This window comes from Saimiri boliviensis, chromosome 4 (genome assembly GCF_048565385.1).
Source record: "Saimiri boliviensis isolate mSaiBol1 chromosome 4, mSaiBol1.pri, whole genome shotgun sequence".
NCBI lineage: Eukaryota > Metazoa > Chordata > Mammalia > Primates > Cebidae > Saimiri > Saimiri boliviensis.
This window is the reverse complement of record NC_133452.1, coordinates 20,111,673-20,131,757: the sequence shown is the minus strand read 5'-3', so window position 1 is coordinate 20,131,757 and position 20,085 is coordinate 20,111,673. Positions and strand designations below refer to the sequence as shown.

The window sequence follows — 20,085 nt, the reverse complement described above, 5'->3', positions numbered from 1 at the left end:
GAGGTGGCTGGTTATAAACTAGGAAATGGGCCCTCACTAGACACCAAATCTGATTGTACCTTGATTTTGGACTTTCCAGCATCCAAAGCAGAAAGAAATTCATTTCTGCTCTGTAGAAGCCACCCAATTATAGTGTTTTATTAGAGCAGACCAACTGGACTAAGGTAATCATTTAGTTAGAAAATTTTAAGCAACTAATGAATGTAAATCAATACACTGATTTATGAATTATAAATCTCCTTAAATGTCCTACTTTCTATCATGTTCCTAAATGTCATATTTTACCATCCTGACTTCAGATTTAAATGCATTATGTTTAATAATCATGAAAGTCAGTGTCATTTAATGAGCTGCCTGAAAAATATGTGTCTTCTTGAATTTTGATGTATTATAGATTAATAGTTAAGTGGATACAAAATATCCTGTTCAACGGTAGAAAATATATAATGTTAAATCTAGTGGATAGCCTCTTAGTTCTGACCAATCATCTATTCCTTCTTCACAAACGAAAAAGACAGATTAGGTGCTGTGGCTCATGCCCGTAATTTCAGCACTTTGGGAGGCCAAGGAGGGAGGATTGCTTGAGCCTAGGAGTTTGAGATCAACCTGGGTAGCATAGTGAGACCTCATCTATACAAAAAGGTAAAAAAAAATTAGCCATGATTATAGTCCCACCTACTCATGAGGCTGAGGTGATAGGATTGCTTGAGGTTGTAGTGAGCTATGATGGTGCTACTGCATTCCAGCCTGGGCAACGGTGTGAGACCCTGTCAATGAATGAATGAATGAATAAACGAATGAATGAGACAAGTCAGGAACATGAGCTTTCCTGTATGCTTCGTGCCTAGTACAATACTGGACATTTATCAGATACTTAATAATTAGCTACTAATTGTTTCATAACTAATCTGATAGCATAATTCCTTGCAGGATGAATACTTGTCTAGGTCACTTGCACATGAGAAGACGGATCCTAGAACCTGATCTTAAAGTATCACAAGACAAAGGGAGAAATCACTACTCTACCTGAGAACAGAGAGCAGGGGTGAGGAGATCGTGCAGGTGGTAGAGACCAGGGGAGATGAGAGGAGGGATGAATGGCTCAAGAAGCAGAGGGGGTGGGCACTCAGGGGAAAGCCTGATCAGTGGACGCTACTGGGTGCTAGGGACAGTCAACGGACTTAGGAACAAGGGCATCTGATATCAGGTTTTAACTTAATTGTTTTGCTATGTGACTGCCCTCCCTCCATTCCCGATAACCTTCAAACTTAGCCTCATTTTGCAGCTTGAGAGCAGAGTGCATCAGTGTTCCAGACAGCAGAAAGTCATTCTTAGAGAAAAAGAAAATTATTTGAGAGACCCAATTCACTTGCCAGAAATGTTGGGGTGTGAAATCAGGCTGCTCAAGTTAAAGAGATCAGAGATATAGCTCCTGAGGATTAATTACTGCTAATGGAAAATTCTCAAAATGGTAAAACTATGATTCTCACACAAATGTAATATAAGTATTTTTCAAAGACATTAGTTTAAGAGGGAACCAATAAGGTGTTGAACTGATTTAAGTAATCTGAAGACTACACATACACAGGCAATCATGCATGCCAAAAGAAGTTGCTAGGAGATGCAAAACTGAAATGGGTTTGCTAATTGGTACTGAAATGAATCTATTAATAGATTGGTTAGACAGATCGACGAGACAGAAAATTAAGAAGGATATCCAGGACTTGAACTCAGATCTGGACCAAGAAAATCTAATAGACATTTACAGAACTCTCCACCCCAAATCCACAGAATATACATTCATCTCAGCACCACATTACACCTACTCTAAAATTGACCACATAATTGGAAGTAAATCACTCCTCAGCAAATGCAAAAGAATGGAAATCATAACAAACAGTCTCTCAGACCACAGTGCAATCAAATTAGAACTCAGGACTAAGAAACTAACTCAGAACCATATAACTTCATGGAAACTGAACAACTGGTTCTTGAATGTTGACTGGAAAAACAATGAAATGAAGGCAGAAATAAAGATGTTCTTCGAAACCAACGAGAACAAAGACATAACATGCCAGAATCTCTGGGACACATTTAAAGCCGTGTCTAGAGGAAAATTTATAGCAATAAATGTCCAGATGAGAAGCAAGGAAAAAATCTAAAATCAACACCTTATCATCAAAATTGAAACAGCTAGAGGAGCAAGATCAAAAACACTCAAAAGCTAGTGGAAGACAAGAAATAACTAAGATCAGAGCAGAACTAAAGGAGATAGAGACACAAAAAAACCCTTCAAAAATCAATAAATCCAGGAGCTGTTTTTTTGAAAAGATTAACAAAATAGACCGCTAGCCAGATTAATAAAAAAGAAAAGAGAGAATAACCAAATAGATGCAATAAAAATAAAAAAGGGGATATCACCACAGATTCCACAGAAATACAAACCATCAGAGATTACTACAAACAACTCCATGCACATAAACCAGTAAACATGGAAGAAATGGGTAAATTCCTGGACACTTGCACCCTCCCAAGCCTAAAACAGGAAGAAGTCGAAACCCTGAATAGACCAATAACAAGGGCTGAAATTGAGGCAGCACTTAATAGCCTACCAACCAAAAAAAGCCCAGGTCCAGATGGGTTCACAGCTGAATTCTACCAGACATGTAAAGAGGAGCTGGCACCACTCCTTTTGAAACTATTCCATACAATCCAAAAAGAGAGAATCCTTCCCAAATCATTTTATGAGACCAACATCCTCCTGATACCAAAACCTGGCAGAGACTCAACAAGAAAAGAAAACTTCAGGCCAATATCCATGATGAACATAGATGCAAAAATCTTCAATAAAATACTGGCAAACAGATTGCAACAGCACATCAAAAAGCTTATCCATCACGATCAAGTAGGCTTCATCCCGGGGATGCACGGCTGGTTCAACATAAGCAAGTCTATAAACGTAATCCACCACAGAAACAGAACGAAAGACAAAAACCATGTGATTATCTCAATAGATTCAGAGAAGGCCTTCGACACAATTCAACAGCCCTTTATGCTAAAAACTTCCAATAAACTAGGTATCAACAGAACGTATCTCAAAATAATAAAAGCTATTTATGGCAACCCCAGAGACAATATCATACTGAATGGGCAAACTGGAAGCATTCCCTTTGAAATCTGGCACTAGACAAGGATGCCCTCTCTCACCACTCCTATTCAATATAGTACTGGAAGTTCTGGCCAGAGCAATCAGGCAAGAAAAAGAAATAAAGGGTGTTCAATTAGGAAAGGAGGAAGTCAAATTGCCTCTATTTGTAGATGACATGATTGTATATTTAGAAGACCCCATCGTCTCAGCCCCAAATCTCCTGAAACTGATAAGCAACTTCAGCAGTCTCAGGATACAAAATCAATATGCAAAAATCACAAGCATTCCTATACACCAATAACAGACTTAAAGAGAGCCAAATGAAGAATGAACTGCCATTCACAATTGCTACAAAGAGAATAAAATACCTAAGAATACAACTAACACAGGATGTAAAGGACCTCTTCAAGGAGAACTACAAACCACTGCTCAAAGAAATAAGAGAGGACACAAACAGATGGAAAAACATTCCATGCTCATGGTTAGGAAGAATCAATATTGTGAAAATGGCCATACTGCCCAAAGTAATTCAAAGATTCAATGCTATCCCCATCAAGCTACCTATGAACCTCTTCACAGAACTGGAAAACACTACATTAAACTTCATATGGAACCAAAAGAGAGCCCACATAGCCAAGTCGATTCTAAGCAAAAAGAACAAAGCTGGAAGCATCAGGCTACCTGACTTCAAACTATACTACAAGGCTACAGTAATCAAAACAGCATGGTACTGGTACCAAAACAGAGATATAGACCAATGGAACAGAACAGAGGCCTTGGAGTCAATGCTACACATCTACAATCATCTGATCTTTGACAAAACTGACAAAAACAAGCAATAGGGAAAGGATTCCCTGTTTAATAAATGGTGTTGGGAAAACTAACTAGCCATATGCAGACAGCAGAAACTGGACCCCTTCCTGACACCTTACACTAAAACTAACTCCAGATGGATTAAAGACTTAAACATAAGACCTAACACCATAAAAACCCTAGAAGAAAACCTAGGCAAAACTATTCAGGACATAGGCATAGGCAAGGAATTCATGACTAAAACACCAAAAGCATTGGCAACAAAAGCCAAAATAGACAAATGGGACCTAATCAAACTCCACAGCTTCTGCACGGCAAAAGAAACAATCATGAGAGTGAACCAGCAACCAACAGAATGGGAAAAAATTTTTGCAATCTACCCATCTGACAAAGGACTTATATCAGAATTTACAAAGAACTAAAACGGATTTACAAGAAAAAAACAAAACAAAACAAAAAAAAAAACCATTCAAAAGTAGGCAAAGGATATGAACAGACACTTTCAAAAGAAGACATATATGAGGCCAACAAACATATGAAAAAATGCTCATCATCACTGGTCATTAGAGAAATGCAAATCAAAACTACGTTGAGATACCATCTCACGCTAGTTAGAATGGCAATTGTCAAAAAATTTGGAGACAACAGATGCTGGAGAGGATGTGGAGAAATAGGAACACTTTCACACTGTTGGTGAGAGTGTAAATTAGTTCACCATTGTGGAAGACAGCGTGGCGATTCCTCAAGGACCTAGAAATAGAAATTCCATTTGACCCAGCAATCCCATTACTGGGTATATATCCAATGGATTATAAATCGTTCTGTTATAAAGACACACGCACACGTATGTTCACTCTGGCACTGTTTACAATAGCAAGACTTGGAACCAACCCAAATGCCCATCGATGGACAGGGCAAATGTCCATCGACTGGACAGGGAAAATGTGGCACATATACACCATGGAATACTATGCAGCCATAAAAAATGATGAGTTTGTGTCCTTTGTAGGGACTTGGATGAATCTGGAAACTATCATTCTTAGCAAACTGAAACAAGAACAGAAAAACAAACACCACATGTTCTCACTCACAGACAGGTGTTAAACAATGAGAACACACGGACATAGGGAAGGGAGCATCACACACTGAGGTCTGTTGTGGGGGCCTAGGGAAGGCACAGTAGGGGATAGGGAGTTGGGGAGGGATAACATGGAGAGAAATGCCAGACATAAGTGATGGGGATGGAGTCAGTAACCCACATTGCTATGTATGTACCTATGCAACAATCTTGCATGTTCTTCACATGCACCCCAGAATCTAAAGTGCAATAAAATATATATTTAAAAAAACAGATTGGTTAGTATCTATGTGTAATAAAATGTCATATTTGAAATCTTATTTTCTCCAGGGTAAAAGTCAATTACCTCTATATACCAAAAAATTTGTTTACATTTCTATGGATAAGAATCATTTGGTTACTATCGGTTTTCAATAACTTATAGATATTAACCCTGAAGGATCCACTAACAAACCTCAACGTTCCATTGAAAGGTACTTGGTAATCTTTTGACCATGTCAAAGTTTTCCACAATTTTTCCTGACAGTCTTAATCTACCAAATGGGGATGAGCCTACAAGTGAGAGTGTCTAGTGGATTACAGATCTCTTTAAGCTGCCTGGTACTCAGCAGGTGCTCAATCCATGGGGGCTTTGATTATGATGAAGTCTCAGCAGGATGAGTGATAACTCTGGGGGACATTAATCAATGTATACAATTCAAAGACAGTCACAAATTAGTAACAGCTGTTTCCCCTAGTGAAGGCTCTGTCACTTAGATGATGGTTTCATAACCTGAGGTCTACCTGCCATTGCTGTTACACACCTGACTGGGGAACTGGTCCAGAGTTTCCTCTTGATGGCACAGCAGTCAGTCCTAATGAGAAGTACCTAATTTTATTGAATGTTTTTTCTGTGTCTATTGAAGAGATCATAAAGTTTTTGTCCTTCATTCTGTTGATGCAACGTATTGTATTTATTGATTTGCATATATTGAACCATCCTTACACTCCTGCGATAAATCCCACCTGATCACAGTAAATGATCTTGAATGTGATGCTGGATTTGATTTGCTAGTATTTTGTTGGAAAGACAAATATCTAATTTTGTCACTCCTTTACAAATTTCTTCAAGAAATTAAATACTGAATCATCAGCATTATTTTTATTCAGCACTCATATATATAATTTATTACTTACAGAATAAAGCTTTTAGCAGCAAGTATGAAAATATTGCATAATAGTGGCAAATTTGTAGCTGCCTGAACACTGATCTTTCAGAGGTGTCAATCAACAGTCAGTGTCCAGCCCATGAAAGCTCTCCAGTGGTATGACCAGCAGCTTGCTCATGTACTTTTCCTAATCAACCTTAATTCTCAAGATTTCTTTCTTTTTTTCTTTTTTGAGACTAAGTTTCACTCTGTCACCCAGGCTGGAGTGCTATGGCATGATCTTGGCTCACTGCAATCTCCACCACCCAGGTTCAAGAGATTCTCCTGTCTCAGCCTCCCAAGAAACTGGGATTACAGGCATGCACCACCATGCCCAGCTAATTTTTTGTATTTTTAGTAAAGACGGGGTTTCACCATGTTGGCCAGGCTGGTCTTGAACTCCTGACCTCAAATGATCCATTCTCCTCGGCCTCCCAAAGTGCTGGGATTACAGGTATAAGCCACTGCGCCTGGCCATTCTCATTTCAATTGAGATATATTAATCAATTTTGCAGCTGACACAAAACATAAAATGATAATAAATATGATGATGACCCTCAAAGTTCAACATTATTTCTGCTATAGATGAAAACAAAAATGCTGAGATGTAAGAGGATCAATAGATGGTCCTGTACTTAGGTTAAACAAATAAATTACACAAATACAGGACAGGTGATATGGTTTGGATCTGTGTCCCCGCCCAAATCTCATGTTGAACTGTAATCCCTAATGTTGGCAGTGGGGCCTGATGGCAGCTAATTGGATAATGGGGGTGGATTTCCCCCTTGGTACTGTGTCGTGCTAGTGAGTGAGTTCTCATGAGACCTGGTCATTTAAAAGTGTATAGCACCCCCTTCTTCCTCCTGCTCCGGCCATGTTACATGCCTGCTCCTGCTTTTCCTTCTGCCATGAGTAAAAGCTCCCTGAGGCCTCCTCAGAAGCAGATGCTGTCATGCTTCCTGTACAGCCTACAGAACCGTGAGCCAATTAAACCTCTTTTCATTAGAAATTACCCAGTCTCAGGTATTTCTTTACAGCAGTTCAATAACAGACTAATGCAATAGAAGAGGCCATGATGACAATTCATGTAGAAAGATGGAGCAAGGTATAGGTAATCCTGCTGGCAAAAAACTCAGCACGAACCTATTGTGTGATGCAGCTACTAACACGGTTCATGTCATTAAGCTCCTTAACAGAGACAAAGGCAATCTGAATCACAGGATGTAACGGATGAGTCAGGAAACCAAAGCTTAAATATGGGGTTCGATTAGGGGTGTCAGATGTTAAGAAGGGTATGGATTAATGATAAAATCTGGACGAGGCAGGATGGTTGTGGGGTTCCTCTAAATCAATTCATATGAGAAACATCTGACAAATTGTGGGGTGCTGAGCTCTGAGAAGAGCTTACCAAGTGCTGATGTTCTTCTTCTTCTTTTTTTTTTTCAAAGACTTTCAAAGATTTTACACAGGATAAAAATAGGAGTTCAGTGTTTTTCCAGAGGGAAGACCCAGCACCAATGCACAGAAGGAAGGGGAGGCACAGCCTGCTTTCCTAATACAGTGATGAGCAATGTCATGGACATGAGGTGAAGCAGTGAGCTTCTGCCCTTGGAAAAGTCATGCAGATGGCTGGTGAGCCCTGGAAAGGATGTTGTGGAAGGGGCTCTTGTTTGGAGGAGCAGCTGGGAAGGATGCTGGATGTATTAGTCCATTCTCACAGTGCTAAAAAGAACTGCCTGAGACTGGATAATTAATTGACTCACAGTTCTGCATGGCTGGGGAGGTCTCAGGAACCTTATTAGTACAATCACTGCAGAAGGCGAAGAAGATGCAAGGCACCTCCTTCACAAGGCGGCAGGAGAGAGAATGAATGTAGGAGAAACTACCAAACACTTATAAAACCAGCAGATGTCCTGAGAACTCACTCACCATCATGAGAACAGCACGGGGGAAACTGCCTCCATGATTCAATAACCTCCACCTAGTCTCTCCCTTGAAATATGGGGATTATAGGGGTTACAATTCAAGATAAAACTTTAGGTGAGGACAATGGCAAACCATATCACTGGACAAGGGTGAGTTGGGAGTAAAATCACCGTTACTTAAATTAGTCGTCTCCCTGATGTGTTTCTGCTTTGGTTCCAGTAGAGTATAAATCAGTGCCTCCTTACCTCACTCTCTTTCTCCATCTCCTCTAACTGAGGTGGTTTGGATGCAATTCATCTGCCTAAGCCAGGAAATGCTCCTAACTAGAATGGGTCCTGATAGGGTAAATAAAAAGCTACTTGTCTCACCACTCAAGACTTCCTGAGCGTAGGCAGCCAGGGAGCACATGGCTGATTTCATCGGCGGCAATCCCAGGATCCCCATGCCAGCCTCCCTCCCCTAGAGGCCCGGTAAGCTCAGCAGGCCTAGCTGCCAAGTAAGCTGTTTACTTTCTGGCTCATGTGAAGGATAAGTTCATCCTATTGTTATTGTCTCCTTTAGATTCCTTTGTAACTTTCAAATTTTCTTCCTGGATCTTGAGCTAAGAAAAAGAAATAAAGCTTTAAAAAAGTAATCTGAGTCATTAAAACAAAGGATTAGTCTTTTTCCTTGAAGCGTCTTTGTCCTCTAGAGAAGTCACAAACAGCAGCAAGAAGGAGGGTAAGCTCCAAGACAAATGATTGAGATCACTGCTTATTCAGCAGAAAAGCACATTGAGGTCATAAACCATTTTAGCGCAATCAGTTTTATACAGTCTCCATTTTATACCTTCCACTGCTAGCATACAGACATTTAGGTAACATGAAGTGGCAGGACATTACGAAAGACCACTTCACTGAAATACCTGTTCTGTTAGCAATGACAACATGTGTTACCTTCATGTCCACTGATGGGTTCCCCTGCAGCAGCGCCCACTCATACTGGATGATGGCGTGGTCATCTGTGCTCTCACGGCCGTCTAGAACCACCCCGTCTGTGGGCAGATGCAGAACCACATCCTGCCCAGCCTTGCTAAGCGGAGGTGCATCCTTTTCTAAGAAAGAAAATAAGTAATTCATAAGAGGTGATTTCTTATTTTTTCTAATTTATGAAGAGGTATCTTGTTTGCTGAACAGATATGTAAATAAGCACTGAAGAAAAACCTGTAACTTTGAGTTGGTCTGGTGAGTGACTCTGATCATCTCCTTGTCACCAGCTGCAGAAATAAACTCCCTTCTTTTCCCAGATTGTTAGTAGACCGGGAGAACAAGCAGCCAGACCCTGTTCATCCGGGAACAAGAGGAATTATGTGAGGGGCCTGGGGCTCTTAGAAATGGGGCTTTTCTGAATGAGAATGCTGCTGCCAGCCACAAAGGGAAGATACCTTTTTCTTTTAGGCACATTGCAAAGAATCAAGCACAATTGCTTATTTACATGCTATTGCCAAGGGTACACTAACTATGGAGAAGACATGTCCCATTTTTCCAGTCACTTACAAATGAGGACTAGTAACTTTGATTTAAATAAGCCAAGTAAACATCACCCTGCCTAGGAAGAAACTTGTTCTTCTGTCTTTTTCCACCTCTGAGCAAAGACAGGTTGTATGATGTCTTTATTCTGCTTCTCCCAGGTAAGGAGAAAGAGGATATTTGCGTTACTTTGATAGCCCTTTCATAGTGTTGATCTTTTCTTTGGTTCTGAAAGGTTCATTGTTTCCACACAACGGTTTATGACTTTATAATTCTGGAAAGCACCTTGTAACTCAGCAGTTATACATCATAGCCAGCAGCTATTTAGTTTAAACTTTGTTTAAAAACACTATTTTAAATAGACAAATGAAAATATGCTATGTGATATAAACAGTAATGGACACTAAATAATTTTTTAAACCCTCAAAGATTTAAGATGGAAGAATCATGTAAGTGCTGAACTATTCCAAACATTATAAAACTAATCCTACCTCTTCTGGAAGAAAAAGATTATTTTAGTCATTTACTTTTATTTAGGTGAGCTTCAAGATGATTCCTAAGTCTAGTGAAATCATCTTGTCTTCTAAATTGATCATTGATGCATCTGAAATAACACAGATAATGTTTCCTTTTCAGTTCAAGTCCAGGTCAATTACATTGTAAAATGTATTTCAAAATAAGCTAGAGCTTATCTACCCAGAAACAGACCTTAAAATAAACAAATAACCACAGGAAGAGGAAAGGAGTGTGCCACCATTTTAAAATGTGTGACTTGAGAATGAAGAACAAGGTAAATGTCATTTTGAATTTTTGTCAAAAAAAAATGTAATAAACCCATGTTAAGTACTAGGGTAACAGGTTTCTTTTGAAAACTAAACACACTTAATAAGACCTACAGAGGTGATATAAGACCCCTACCGATTTAGAGAGCATATCAAGGTGACATTTTATTCAGAGAGGTGTAATATAATATTAACCAGCCTCATTCTCAACACACTACTGTGCACAGAGCCCCCGTGACAGGAAGATGTTCTGTCCTGTGTGGTAATGAATGGCATAGCTCAAGCAGAGCAACTGGAAAGAACCCTGAAGTCAGGGTACAGAAGTGGGGCCAGACTAAGGGAAGAGGCTCAGATACATGGGGTCAAAATCCATCATGGATTTCCAACTGCAACACTTTAGAAAAAAAATTATCCGCAACCCCAATATGATTATTGTGATTTTTGGTATGTACTGATCTAGTCCTTCTCCCTATGATGCTGCTGATAATAATTATAATAGTTGCCATTTACTGGGTGATTTTGAAACTGCCTTTGTAAAAATTATAGCTGAGAAGATTATAACAGTGAAATCTGACCTGACTCCATTTTGCACCTAACCTCCAACCTGTCCTTGTCCATTCCTGAGCATAGGCCGAACTAACTTTGGGTAGAACTTGGTTTACAGTTTGACTCTGAAACAAAGACAGGGCCGGGTGTGGTGGTTTATGCTTGTAATCTCAGCACTTTGGGAGGCTGAGGCAGGTAGATTGCTTGAGTCCAGGAATTCCAGACCAGCCTAGGCAACATGGCAAAAACCCCATCTCTACTGAAAACACAAAAAGTAGCCAGGTGTGGTGGCACATGCCTATAGTCCCAGTTACTTGAAGGGCTGAGGATTTCAAGACTACAGTAAACCAAGACTGTGCCACTGTGCTCCTGCCTGGGTAACAAAGTGAGTCCCTGTCTCAAAAAAAAAAAAAAAAAAAAAAAAAAAAAGAAGAGAAAAGAAAAAAGAAACAAAGATGATAACACCTCTTCCCCCAAACAGATCCCTTTCTTGCCTGGGAACTAGACTGCCTTTGCAAGACTAACAAATTAGCTACAAGATTAGAAATTATGGTTTAGGATACTGTGAAACCTAAGGTCAGTGCTTGAGATATTCTATAGACCCTGTCCTTGATGGCTGGCAGCACCCAGTTCAAAGTACCCAGATGAATAAAGTGGCTCATCTGGTTTTGTGGTTTACCTACACAACCAGCTCTTCGTGAATTAAACTCTTTGTCTATTGCAATTCCCGTCTTGATAAATCGGCTCTGTGTAGCCAGTGGGCAAGGAGAACCCATTGGGCAGTTACAATTTCCTTGTACTAGGTAGCATGCACTTAACTCTCACAATGAATCTCTCAGGTAGGTATTATGATCTGTATAATACTGATATAGAAACTAGGCTAAGAGGCTAAATTACATCACACAGGTGATAAATTTGTCAGCCCAGATATTTCTAACTCAAAGGCTCTGTCTTTCCACTGTACTTTGAGACAACCCTGGATGTATTACAGTTACAATAAATATAATTTTACAACCTGAATTTAATTGATTAACTTATTAATACATTCTTCTTATTGATACTTCTTCATGTATCTTAGCACTGCCCATGCGATTATATAAACTTCACAACTGCCACTTGAATTTCCTCATCTCTACAACTGGACATTCACTGTTACTGTTTTTTTCACCATTATAAATAATGCCATAATAAACACTTTTTTGCTCATATGTTCTCTTCAGTATGGATCATTTCCCTAAAAAATATTCCAGAATTATGAATGAATATTTTAATGGTCTCTGCCACATATTTCCCAATTGGTTTCCAAGAGGGTAGTGCCAATTTACACCATCAGTGGGCAGAGAAGTGTATATAAAGTTTCCCATACGCATGCCAATATGAGCAAACCTATTTTTGCCAAGTTAACAAATGAAAGCTGGCCTTATTTACATTTCTTTGATTCTAAGGTGGAATATTTTTCCATGTTTATCCACTACACCTCCTCTTCTGGGACCAGCTTGCTCATGTCCTTTGCCCATCGATTTTATTTTTCTAGCTGACTCATAAGCTCTTTTTTTTTTTTTTTTTTTGGACAAAGTCTCCCTCTGTCACCCAGGCTGGAGTCCAGTGGTGCAGTCTCAGCTTACTGTGAGCTCCGCATCTAGGGTTTAAGCAATTTTCATGTCTCAGCCTCCCCAGTAGCTGGGACTATAGGCGTGTGACAACACACCTGGCTAATTTTTTCTATTTTGGTACAGATGGAGTTTCACCATGTTGTCAGGCTGGCTTCTAACTCCTGGCCTCAAGCGATCTGCCTGCCTTGGCCTCCCAAAGTGCTGGGATTATAGGTATGAGCGACTCTGCCTGGCCCATAAACTCTTTCTATGAATAAATAATGTCACATTTCCCCAGACTCGTTTGCAATCCTTTTGTTTCTTGATAACGAAGTTTTTATTAGCGTACATGTAATCTATCATTTTTCTTTGTGATCTCTTTAATTGATTCCAAACCTGTCTTCCTTGCAGATATGGAATTTTATTTAAGTTTTTCTGTGTATGGAGTAATCTATGGTGTAATTAAAAAAAAAATACTTAATTCTTTGATCCATCTGGAATTTGTGTGTGGTCAGAGTCGCAGGTTTAAATATATTTTCCCTAACACTGCCAACCACTTATCTTACTATTATTTATTAAATATAATTATTTGTTGGGCCGGGCGCGGTGGCTCAAGCCTGTAATCTCAGAACTTTGGGAGGCCAAGGCAGGTGGATCACGAGGTCAAGAGATCGAGACTATCCTGGTCAACATGGTGAAACCCCGTCTCTACTAAAAATACAAAAAAATTAGCTGGGCATGGTGGCACGTGCCTGTAATCCCAGCTACTCAGGAGGCTGAGGCAGGAGAATTGCCTGAACCCAGGAGGCAGAGGTTGTGATGAGCCGAGATCACATCATTGCACTCCAGCCTGGGTAACAAGAGCGAAACTCCGTCTCAAAAATTAAAAAAAAAAAATATATATATATATATAAATTATTTGTTTATAACACAAAAGGGAGAAGATGACAATGTGAGAAAGTAAGGCGCTTGGAGAGGGAGATTGGTTAGGCACCTGTGCAGGGATCAGCCTTGAATGGGAAGGTCAACTCTTTCCTTTGCACTTGGTGGAGACAGGGAAGGGCTGGGGATGGCGGCAGGCGGGTCTGCAGAGAGAAGAGCCAACCTCTGTCTCACAGCTTTGATTTTCCCTGACACACAAGCCGCTGATTTCCCAAATTCTTCCCCATGATACTGGACTTCAGACTGTATATCCAGCAGAAACCATGAAAAGGTTCTGATCCTTGAGCACTTGGAGGTTATATTCCCTGCTCTTCTGGAATCCTAGCAGCTCCAGCTTCCACCTCTCCTCTCCCTCCCTCCTGTTGTTCTTTACTTTTTATCATGATATTCAGTCCCCCAATCCCTCCAGTCATGGTTATGACCCGACCATTTTCCTAGAACAGTATCATGTACATGCGTGCCACCTTCGTAACTCACAAAGCATGTCCACCCTTGAACATCATGACAGCCTGAGCTGGAGGACAAGCAGAAACCAAGTCCCAAAGGGATGAGCAGGGACTTGTTTGTAGAGACACCAGGACCCAGAACTTCAAGTACCCACCTCTGCTCTACACACTCTAGCAGGCAGACTCAGTCACTGCAAGGCACCTCTCTCCAGCATCCCCCACTCATTCCCACATCCTCCCACCTTCCCTACCTCTACCCTCACAGTCCCAGCTCAGTGGTCCCTTTCTCAGCTTCTGCTGGTACTGGTGGAGAAAGCATAGGACTTCAGGCTCCACAACCCGCATGCTGAGTGACCTGTGTGCTCAGGCAGGTTATTTTTGCTTCCAAGCCTTTGTATACACTGGGGATTATAACAGAACCCAGGCCTTTGTGTGGTTGTGAGGACAGAGTGAGTTCATGTGTGGAAAGGGCTTAGGGCAGCACCTAACACCAAAGTCAACAAATGTCAGCATGAAATAGGGCGGGTGTGTCCTGCTGTAAATCCGTGCTATCCCATCGCCATTTCTTCATGGTACTTTTATCTACCTCCGATGGACCCAGCCACAGCTTCTCTCCAAGGACTCTTCTAAGCCATTTGCACATGCTCACATTTCCGAAAAAGGAACAATTCAAGAAGGAAAAACTTAGTATCAGAAGCATAAACAACTTCAACTTGTCAAGCCTCTGGGCATGGGACACATAGGATACTGGAGAAACATTTTTGACTTCCACAGAGAGAGAACAAGGGAGCCTCTACAGGAGCCTGAGCCACACCTACCATGTTTCCATGTTGCTGGGACCTCAGGAAGTCTGAGCACAGCAGTGTTCTCCCAGAAATGAGGACCCAAAGTGCTTGCCTATTCTGATCCCCAAACATCTATAAAACAATTCCTAGACCAACTCTCCCTAGGGAAAGGAAGGGCAACAAAGGAAGCAAGAGGAAAAACAATCCAGAAACTTCTCATAGTAATCTAAAGTTTATTTGTTTTTGCTTCTGAGACATTCTCCCTCTGCTGCCCAGGCTGGAGTATAGTAGCACAATCTGTATTCACTGCTACTTCCACTTCCAGGGGTCAAGCAATTCTCCTGACTCAGTCTCCTGAGCAGCTGGCATCACAGGCACGTACTACAACACTAGGCTAATTTTTGTTTATTTATTTTAGTATAGATGGAGTTTTGCCATGTTGGCCAGGCTGGTCCCAACTCCTGGCCTCAAGTGATTCACTGGCCGTGGCCTCCCAAAGCTCTGGGTGACAGTTATGAGTCACCATGCCCAGTCTTTCACAGTAATCTAAACTTTAAACATTTTTTTCTAAGGCTTATTCTTTGGTTTATTTTCGTTTTAAAAGGTTTCCTCTGGGTTTATAGAAAAGCTCCCTTTGGCATTGTCAATTTCTTCCAGGTGAGCAGTGAGAACACGGAGACTTTGTTTCTTTACTGCTGGGATATTTAGGTCTGTATTTGGGCAAAGAGGAAGGATGTGTGTAGAGCAGCCGTGATGGGCCTCAGCGATGCTGGTGGGGGTCCAAGTGAAAGTGCTGCCTGCCCCCACTTCAGAAGGAAAGCTACAGGGTCCTTCCTGGTGTCTGCCTCAAGACTGAGCAGTCGCAGGGTGACCCTTTGATATCTGCTCCCCTGACAAGGGTTCTGAGCCTCATCTAAAGTAGAGGTGGGGAGAGAGGCAAGATGTGATGGACACATATTTCCAGACCCTTTTAATGGATCCACAGGTTTTGGAGAATCCACACTTCCAAAGTGGCTGAGCTCTGCCCCCATCTTGTTGGTATCATTCGTGCTATTATAAATCAAACAGCAACAGAGCATGATTAAACACACAGAGCGTGACCACACGTGGGTGAAATCAAGTTCTATTATTCCCTCCGGGACCCTCATGTGCAACTGCTACCATTTTCGTGTCTCCTGTATGTGTCCTGATTCTCTCATTCACAGCATCTACAAAAAGCAAAACCGTCAAATCGGCATCACTTTTAGCCCTTATGAATCACGCTTTAAATTTTCCTATTTTCAAAGAAAATCAAGTCTCTTCTTTGCATTTTTTATAAAAGGGAGCAGTAGTTTTCCTTCCCATTTTTGTCTGATGAAAGCCACCACAGGCAGAGCCAAGAGAGCCACGTTAAGAAACAGGGGTGGGTGTCATGAGAAGCTCCGCATCTAATTAGATTTTGCTCTTGCAATTACTTAACACAAACCATGCCTTATACAACCCAGGACACTAAAATAAACTTGTTTCTCTGAACTTTCTCCTCTTTTAAATCAAATTTCCACGAATCCTCTCAGACCAGCCTTCGTCCTCAAACCCAGAAAATTCCCCACCGCGCCCGCCGGCTTCTGCCAATCGACTGGGCTTCCTCTTTCCTAAGACACAGAAACCCACGCCAGAAACTCCTCTGGGAGCCCGCGGCTAAAATAACTTGGCACGAGTGTGTTTCACTCCCAACTTGGCGAGGGCGCTGCGGGACCCAGCGCTCTGGCCTCGGCCGGCCCCAGTCGCGTGCTTACCCTGCCGGGGCGAGGCGCGCGCGGTGGCCGGGGCGGCGCCGTCCGGGGCGCGGCTGAGGCTGTAGCTGCTGTAGCCGCGGTGCAGCGCGAACTTGCAGACGCTGCGGCCGCGCGCCGTGCAGTTGAAGAGGTAGCAGCCGAGCGCGGCGGCCGGGGGCGCGGGCCGCCGGGGCAGCTCCACCACAGCCACCGAGCAGCGCGGCTCGGAGCAGCAGGCCGCCACGCACTGCCGCCAGCCCCGCACGGCCGCCGGCGCCCGCAGGAAGCTGGCGCCCGCCGCCAAGGAGTCCTTGGTGCGGATGATGGCGTCCGGCAAGGCGCTGTAGCCGCCGCCGCCCGGGCCCGGGCAGTCCTCCTGGGGGCCGCCGCCCGCGCGTAGCTCCAGCTCCAACTCCTCCTGCGGCCGCTCCTGCTGCAGCTGCCGGCGGAACTCCTCCAGCAGCTGCTCCACGCCTGACAGCTGCGCGTGCAGCTCGGACAGCGGCGCCGCGGGCGGCCCGGTCGCGCGGCCGCTCGGCAGCCACAGGCAGAGCAGCAGCAGCCCGCGCAGCGCTCGGTGACGCGGCAGTGGCCGGCGCACCGATCCCGCGCTCTCCCTGGCGGCGGAGGCCATGGCGCCCGGCAGCCGAGGGCAGCGAGCCAAGGCTGGGTCGAGCGCGGGAGGAAGGCGGGGGCGCGAGCGCTGGCAAGCTCGGTTCCTGGGCCGCTCCTCAGCGGCGGCAGCGGGCTCTAGGCCCCGGCCTCACAGCGCAGCACCCCCGGAACCCGGCTGCTTCTCCGAGGCCGCGGGCGCGCGGGCGCCGGCCTGAACCGCAGCGGCAGGAGGCATAGCCGGCCAGCACCGGCCCTCGCCCTCGCCCTCGCCGGAGGCTACCTGGCGCGCTGCGCCTCTCCGCCCGGGCCCGCTGAGCGCTGGGTGGTGGCGGGTCGGCCTCCGCGCGGATCAGCACCCGGCGTGCGAACAGGGGCTGCTGGGTGGAGCCTTGGTGAGCCCCGCCCCTCTGCGCGGCCCTGCCGCCGTCGCCTCGCGTCTGGCGCGGTCTCCTACCGGGCGGGGAGAGGAGGTCCTGCGAGTGCAGCCTCCGTACCGCTCTGCTCCGGCGCCGCAGCCCAGCCAGGGCAGGGTTCCTGTCTGGGCCCAGCAGGCTTTAGCAACCAACCAGACCTGCTCAGGGCGCCGGCCCACCGGGGCCTGGCACTCGGGGGAATCGGGGCAATGGGAGGGGAGGGCCTGTCTTCAAATCCTTGTGACCCCAAGGACTACTCCAGAGAGGGGGCACGCGCACCTAGGACCACCGCACAGCGTCGCCAGCCTTTCGCCTCCCGCGTCCCTGACTCTTTCCTTCCGCATCGGATTCCCGAGATGTGCTTCGGTAGTACGAAGTGGGGCGGGGTTCGGGGTGGTGGAGTCGGGGCTGTGGGGGGTGGGGATGGGAAATTCTGAAGGATGTTCATTCAGTCTGTTTAAAAACACAAAAATCAAGCCTGGTAAGGTGGTGCTCGCCTGTAAGTCCTGAGGCTGAGTCGAGAGGGTCGCTTGACCCCAGGAGTTCGAGACTGCAATGAGCTGTGATCACACCTCTGCACTCCAGCCTGGGGGACAGAACATGACCCTGTCTTTAAAGATAAAAATAAAACCCGTATAAAGCAGTCATCACATTCACTCAGATTTCTACAAATATAACTAAAAATCTGAACACAGCCCATATGGGGACCTGGTGAGTAATTTCTACAGCCTGTGACGGAGATCTTGGGAGTTGTGTTTACATGACATAAGGAATAAGAAAATGTCCGACCTAGTGGGGGCTTCACCTTAGAATTTTAGACTTCTGTGACCAGCGTCTGCATCGTGTTTATTTCTGAATCAGTTTCTGTTGATTCATTCCCCCTCTGATTATGGATCACATTTTCTTGCTTTTTAGCGTGTCTGGAAATTTTTGCCTGGATGCTGCACATTGCAAATTGAACATTGTTAAGTGTCTGTATTTTTTAGGAGGGGAAGGATGAATAATGGTTTGGGAAAATATCAGTCTCTGCTCTGTTTTTATTTCTTCCTGAGCTGACATTGAGGAACCTATTGCTTGCAGGTCCAGACCAGAGTAGGAGGTAAAATTAAAAGGTAGAAATAGAAAAGAAAGAAAAAGAAAAAGAAAAAAAGCTCCAGGTTATTTGCCATTCCGTGAAAGGGAGAAATTATAAAGTTTCTGCAGGGGTATATTTGAGTGAATTTTGAGACTGAGAGAAATGGCCTCTTAGCTCTAAAGATTATGTCTGGACTGTACCACTTCAGCCTGGAGATTCTTCCACATGTGGGACACTATCCCACACAGCTGTTGTCACTTTAAGATGACCATGAACCAACATAATGCTTTTTATTAATTATTTTTATTTTTTGCCACAGGCCTTGGAGAGCTTGATCAGGATTGTTATGAGGAGAAACTTTCACTAGTGATGAAAACTGTGACTGAGGTATCATCAAACTCTCCAAGGACTAGTTGTTATATAAGTTATTGATATAAAAAATAACAAGATAATATGTATATTAACTAACAATTGTATATGATTTCAAAGTTTGCCACTTTCACACACATGATTTTATGTGGCCTTCACAGAGACTTGACCACCTCACTCCTGCCTTGGGGACAGTGAAAGAGAAGTCAGTATAGAGTGAGCCCTAGCTCACATGCTCCATGGTTGTGGGGTGGACAGGGGAGAGGACAGCATTTCTCAGGGGCATTCATTTGTTTTGTTTTGTTTTTCTTTTCTTTTCTTTTCTTTTTTTTTTTTTTCCGAGAGAGAGTCTTGCTCTGTCACCCAGGTTAGAGTGCAGTGGCCTGATCCTGGCTCACTGCAACCTCCGCTTCCCAGGTTCAAGCAATTCTCTTGCCTCAGCCTCCTGAGTAACTGGGATTGCAGATGCCTGCCACCATGCCCAGCTAATTTTTGTATTTTTAGTAGAGGTGGGGTTTCACCATGTTGGTCAGGCTGGTCTTGAACTCCTGACCTTGTGATCTGCCTGCCTTGGCCTCCCAAAGTGCTGGGATTACAGGTGTGAGCCACCATGCCCGGCCAGGGGCATTCATTTCTAAATCCTTCCAGCACCACCAGAGATGTTCCTGCATCTGCAACTTCACAATAGGTCTTTTTGGGAGAAGTGGAAATTATTTAACGTTGTGTTTACCATGAGCAGTGGTTTTTTTCTGGGCTGTGAATTGCAAGTACTGAAGGGGAAATATTTACTTTTATACTTTATAAGACTTTACATCCGTTGATTTTTTTTTATAATGAGCTTGTTGTAAATGATTTTTTATATTTTAAATTTAAGTGTTGACATCTGCTCCAGCTAAGAGGGAGCAACAGGGACTGGACTTACTCTGTAACCTGAAATGAAAAATATGAGAAAAAATGTATAAAACAACGGTTTTCAGACATTGCGAAACAGGCGATGCAGGGCCTAAGAGAAGGGAGATGAAGGAAGCAACATGCCGCTTGCTCCAGCTTTCTGCCTGGAGAGGGTTTCCAAGCTGCAGTGCAGACCGGAACCCAAAGGCCCAGCA

General features: G+C 43.6%; 1 protein-coding gene across 2 annotated transcripts in view; it reads right to left on the bottom strand.

Annotated features, from left to right (window-relative positions):
- LRP11 (LDL receptor related protein 11) overlaps positions 1 to 17,141 on the bottom strand; it is a 90,214-nt gene extending 73,073 nt beyond the window's left edge. For both annotated transcript variants that reach the window (XM_074397283.1, XM_010331425.3), the window contains exons 1-2: positions 16,529 to 17,141; positions 9,088 to 9,245 (exon numbers count right to left, since the gene is read on the bottom strand). In XM_074397283.1, coding sequence (XP_074253384.1) covers positions 9,088 to 9,245; positions 16,529 to 17,141 — 771 coding nt within the window. The remainder of the gene's footprint in view (positions 1 to 9,087; positions 9,246 to 16,528) is intronic.
- Between the last annotated feature and the right edge of the window lie 2,944 nt (positions 17,142 to 20,085).